This window comes from Arachis ipaensis, chromosome B05 (genome assembly GCF_000816755.2).
Source record: "Arachis ipaensis cultivar K30076 chromosome B05, Araip1.1, whole genome shotgun sequence".
Lineage (NCBI taxonomy): Eukaryota > Viridiplantae > Streptophyta > Magnoliopsida > Fabales > Fabaceae > Arachis > Arachis ipaensis.
Window position 1 is genome coordinate 18,118,368 of NC_029789.2, and position 5,881 is coordinate 18,124,248.

General features: G+C 37.7%; 2 protein-coding genes across 2 annotated transcripts; one reads left to right on the forward strand and one right to left on the reverse strand.

Annotated features, from left to right (window-relative positions):
* On the reverse strand, positions 612–3,371 carry LOC107643189 (TOM1-like protein 2). Its single transcript, XM_016346773.2, has 3 exons — positions 2,711–3,371; positions 2,250–2,492; positions 612–1,352 (listed from the first exon to the last, which is right to left on the reverse strand). The coding sequence occupies exons 1-3, from the start codon at positions 3,221–3,223 to the stop codon at positions 930–932; spliced, it is 1,179 nt and encodes a 392-aa protein (XP_016202259.1). The 5' UTR covers positions 3,224–3,371; the 3' UTR covers positions 612–929.
* Positions 4,150–4,974, forward strand: LOC107640291. The gene has a single exon (XM_016343828.1). It carries the CDS (start codon positions 4,150–4,152, stop codon positions 4,972–4,974), a length of 825 nt encoding a protein of 274 aa, XP_016199314.1.

Genomic DNA, 5,881 nt, shown 5'->3' on the forward strand with positions numbered 1-5,881 from the left:
CAACAGTGCAACTTACAACTAGAGAGACACGGAAGAAAAAGTTTCGAGGGACATTGACGGTATCATTACTCATTCATTCGTTCATGCTTTTGAATGTTGCATACTTGCATCCCATGGTCCATGGACCACGAAACCAATGCATAATGCATCTTGAAAGGTTGTGTGTAATGGGTGAAACTTCATGAACCCATTAAATGAAATTTTATCCGCCGGCCCATTTGCCAAAAACAGGGGGTCATCTTTACAATTTCAAATTTTTAAGACGCTATGCAATGTATCACAATTTACGGTTGATCAAAATCGCATTACAGTATTACACAAAAAACCTGCCACATCTGCATTAACTTGTGTCAGAAAGTACAGGCTAATGGTGAGCCTGCTTCAGGGCGTGGCTAAGGCTAAAACTCACCTAATAGCACTAGTTGTGATTCAACCACAAAGAAACCGTGGACTATGGCAGTGACACAAACAAGAAACAAACGTAAGAAAACAAAGAGTGAAAAGAAGCAACAAGACGGAGTTGAATCCTAGGTACAACCTTCCATGCATGCAACACGAAAGTACAATGACAAGTGCATTCATTGATTCATCCAAAAGACCAAAACAGTATAGATAAAGCAAAAAACAGACAATATGAATGGAAACACCATCGAAGTTACATTAGAATTTATACCCATCCATCTATACCAACCATGCCAACAACTTATATACCATAATTCAGACATAGGTTGCACTGTAACTGTGTGTGCAAAAGAAGAAACAATAACGGAACCAGCAATCTGAAATTCTCAACCAAGTTCACAACCAACATCTAGTTAAAGACAAAAAAAAAAGGAAAGAAAGAAAGAAAATAAAATTTAAAAAAAAGTGAGAAGACAATGAATAAAAAGGCAGTGTCATATGTTCAGAGGGTCGCTTGGCAATGCACATCAAAAGGAGATGAGATCATCTTTGGATGATTGCTGCTTTTTTGTATCGTGTCCCCCACCAGATGAATCCCCACCCTTTTTACCAAAAATCATCTCATCAAGATCATCCATCATGTCCTCGTTGCTCCCTCCATGGCCAGCGGCTCTTGATCCAGCTGGCTTTCTAATCAATGCATCTTCTTTAGCATGACGAGGTGACTCTTCTGGCTCCACAGCAACAGGGATCATAGCTGGTTCGGGTGGAACTGGAATGACTGTGGGCTTCCTTAGATCTTCGTACTTGGAGAGTACCTTCTGAATCTCATCATTAACATTCAAGGCCTCAAAGAGCAGCGCTTCATCATCCCCAGCAGTTTCAACAATTCGCTGAACAGTAGTTTGAGAGCGACGGCATTGCTGTACAAGTGTTGTGGTCAACTCATCCTACACATAAAGAAAACATCAGACTTGTATTTCTGTAATCCACTGATGGCTGATACAGTATGCCTCTCCCTAACAAGCTCCAAAACAAAAGCAAAACCAAGAAAACCCCTCAATTTTCTATTCACCCTCCCTTTATAACACGCCATGATCACATTTGCATTTAGCAACAAAGCAAATTGGAATTGGTCTCTGTTTGCTATTAAGCAGTATATGTTATAACAGAAGAAGGTTTTGCTTGGGCGCTGTCCAGTTGAGAAAATGGAGAGTAATAGCATCTTTCATATTAATACCCATCAAATGTTAATGAACAATAAGTTAAACCCAGATAAAATCATGGTCAGGGGGAAATTCACATTACATAAACTACACACAGATTCATTGTTAAGAATTATGATTATGATAAAACTTCTATAATCACTACACCAAGCAAGTACCGGCTGCTCATTTTTCTTCAGCAGGGAAACATTAGTACAAACCAAAAACATGAAGAAATTCATCTCCTCCTTTGTCTCGAGATGAAAATATAAAAATCATCACTACTGTGGTTCATTAAGGATGATCCTACATCTTTCGACAGATCATGGACCGGGCAGGGTAAAGTGGTAAACTTTGACATTGTAAAAACTGACAGATGTCTATAACTAAATAATCTGACTAGAGCATCTGTGTCTACTATTTTGTAAGGGTAATTAACTAGTAGCACATATAAGTCGAATACACATCATAAAGCTTAATAGCTTATACAGAGATTTTAACATCATAATAATTCATGTGACCTCTGTTAACATCATAACACCACTAAGGTCATCTGGTATCCGATGAACATTTTACAAAGAATAGTTTAACAGAAAATGTCATGCAACAAATATTACACCAAACTAAATACATAAAATCTACCTGCAAGACATCTTGTTGTGGAGAAGAAGACAACACAGTAGAAAGAAGCTCAATGCTGTTTCTAGCAACATCAAAAGCTTCCTTAGTTTGTTCAGGAGTAAAACTCTGCACAGGAATATCTTCATGCTGAGGCCGGCGTGGAAGATCAAGTTCAGCCTCGGACACCGAACGCGGAGGAGTGAAAATAGGCGCCAAGCTCTCGTTGTCACGGCCAGGGAACCGAATACCCCTTGATTTCAGACTCTGAACCACAAAATAGAAACAAGCAATCAACAATAACACTAACAATAACCCACACTAGCAAATTCAACAGCTAGAGCTAGTAACTAACCCAGTAAATTTAGCCTAAGGATTTTGAGTTTCTAGTTTCTAGGCATCAATGATTATCAGAAATTGTCCCTTGACTTCAACTTAATAATGAAGCAGATATGCATGAAATTGAAAAAAAAAGGTAGTAGTACCTTGTAAGTTTCTTCATAAACAGGGAGATAGCGAAGCTCGCTGGTGGATTCGCCCCAAGCCTCAATCATGATCAAAGCCTTGTTGCGGTTATTAACAACGGTTTGAGGATCGTCAATTAACCTAACCATATCATCAAGAACCCTCTCAGCAGCGACTTCAGAGAAAGCCTTCTCGCAATTCTTGACGATGGTTTCAAGCAAGACGAGGGACAAGTACTGAACCCTAGGACTCTTGAGCTGGATCCTCTTCTTAATTCCCCTGATGAGGTCGATGCTGTTGACCTTATCGGTGTTGATGAGGTCGCAGAGGTCAAGGTTCATGGCCCAATCGGGCTCGTCGAGGGATTCGGAGGTGGCGTCTTCGACGAGCTTGTCGACCTGGTTGGGACCATTGAAGAACTCCTTGACCTTGAAGCTCATGGAGCTCATTCCCTCGCTCATCTTGCGACCTACCTCGCTCATCTTGAGACGCTCGCCGAGGGCGTTCACTTTGTCCATCAAATTGTCAGCCATTGGAGAAAGTGAGAAAGAAAAAGCAACAAACTTTGCAGAGGTTTGAGGGTTTGGTGGAGAAGAAGACGCGTATGGACTGGGTAAAGTCTTTGAGGAACAAGACTCCTCTCTCTTCAGTCCCTGTCTCGTGAGGCATAAATAATTAACAAACCTTCATTTTATAGTTAAAGCTTTGTTCCCAAGTTCTCCTTTGGTTACATGTTCTTAATTATTTTGGTTAGGACTTCATTTTACAATGATGCTACCTATAAAATAAAAATTAATCACAATATAAAATTATTTATATATTTATATAAATATATAATAAGTAATTTTATACTTTTTGTCTATGAAGCACGAACACTTTGTTTAATTGCTGTCTCAGCGTGTCGGACACATTTTGGACACGATACACGGAGACACTCGTCTGACACACGCCCATGTCCAAACGTGTCCTGTCCAAAAAAATAAAAAAGCCAGTCGGACACGGCCCAGACACGGACGGACACGGCCCAATAGCATTTTGAAAAGTTCCCCTTAGTTTTACCCTTTCACTTTGACAAAAGTTAAAAACCTACCTTTCCACCCCCACCCCTAAACCCGTCTCTTGCTTAGTGGCTCCACACCCACTCACCCTTTTTTCACTGCTAGTCTACCGCCACCTCCAGTCATCGCCGCCACTTCCAATCGTCACTGCCGTGGATGTTCGTCACCTCAGGAAAAGGAATTAGATTTTGTGCAAAAGTTACATCAACAAAGCTTGAAGAACTTAAGAAACTTGACGTGAAAGTACATTGTTACATGAAAGTAAAAAGGCTAAGTCAATTTCTCTTTCACCCTTATCTAATGCAAGTGAACTTGATTCAAAAAAAAGAAGAGCTACTGGACCTTTAGAGAAAGCTTTTAATGTGAATGCAAGGGAGACTCTAAATTTACATATTGCTAGAATGTTTTTTTCATCTGGATTACCTTTTCATCTAGCAAAAAATTCGTATTTTGTCAAAACTATTTCTTATGCTGCTAATAATTATATTGATGGTTATATTCCTCCTGGATATAATAAATTGAGGATAACTTTGCTTGAGAAAGAGAAGCAACATGTGGAGAGAATGTTAGAACCTACTAAGAATTCATGGAGTGGAAAGGGAGTGAGCATTGTAAGTGATGGTTGGAGTAATCCTCAAAGGAGGCCTCTTCTTAATTTTATTGCTATAACTGAAAGTGGGCCTATGTTTTTGAAAGCTGTAGATTGTTCAGATGAGATCAAAGACAAGGATTATGTTGCAAAGCAAATAAGAGATGTGATAAGAGAAGTCAATCTCTCAAATGTAGTGCAGATTATGACTGATAATGCGCCGGTTTGTAAAGCGGCTGGTTTATTGATTGAAGCTGAATTTTCATCTGTTTATTGGACTCCTTGTGTTGTTCATACTCTCAACCTTGCTTTAAAGGACATTTGTGCAGCTAAGAATACAGAGAAGAATAATTTTGTTTATCAAGAATGCTCATGGATTACTCAAATTGCTGAAGATGCTTCTTTTATAAAAAATTTCATTGTTAATCATCATATGAGGTTATCTATTTTCAATGAATTTAATACATTGAAGTTGCTTAATGTTGCTCCTACTCGATTTGCTTCTACTAATGTGATGCTCAAAAGATTTAGGTTGTTAAAGCAAGACCTCAAAGAGATGGTTATAAGTGAGAAGTGGTCTTCATACAAGGAAGATAATATTGGCAAAGCTGAGTTTGTTACAGAAAAAATTGAGTGAAAATTGGTGGCAAAAAATTGATTATATTCTTGCTTTCACAAATTCTATTTATGATATTTTAAAAAGTACAGACACGGATGCACCTACTCTTCATGTGGTCCATGAGATGTGGGATTCAATAATCAAGAAAGTAAAAAGTGCTATATATCTCTATGAAAAAAAAAAAAGATGAACAAGAGTCATCGTCTTTCTACAATATTGTGCACTCAATATTAGTTCAAAAATAGAAAAAAAGTAGCACACCTCTTCAATGTTTAGCACATTCATTGAATCCAAGGTAACTTTTTACATTTATTGTTTATAACTTTTATTTGTAAGTGAAGATAATTGAATTATTATTAATTTCTGCTTAAACACTAATTATATAGGTATTATAGCCACCAATGGTTGAAAGAAAATCCTACACGAGTTTCTCCTTATCAAGATATTGAGATCACTAATGAGAGAGTTAAATGCTTGAAGAGGTATTTTTCTGATGAAGAAGAGAAGATAAATGTAAATATTGAATTTGCAAGCTTTTCTGATGGTAGAGGTGTCTTTGATGATTATGACTCTTTGAATGATAGAGGCATAGTTGATGCAAAGTCTTGGTGGCTAATTCATGGTGGTAAAGTAAAATTTCTTCAACCAATTGATGTTAGGCTACTAGGGCAACCATCTTCATCTTCTTGTTGTGAAAGAAATTGGAGCATATATTCTTTTATCCATTCCCTAAAAAGAAACAAGTTGAAACCTAAACGTGCAGAAAATTTAGTATTTGTCCACACTAATCTTCGTCTTCTTTCAAGAAAAATTCCACAATACAATAAAGAAGAAACTATGATGTGGGATATTACTAGAGATGTTTTTTCACCAGTTGATAAAGAAAATGGAGTTCTTGAAGTTGCTCACATTTCTCTTGATGAAC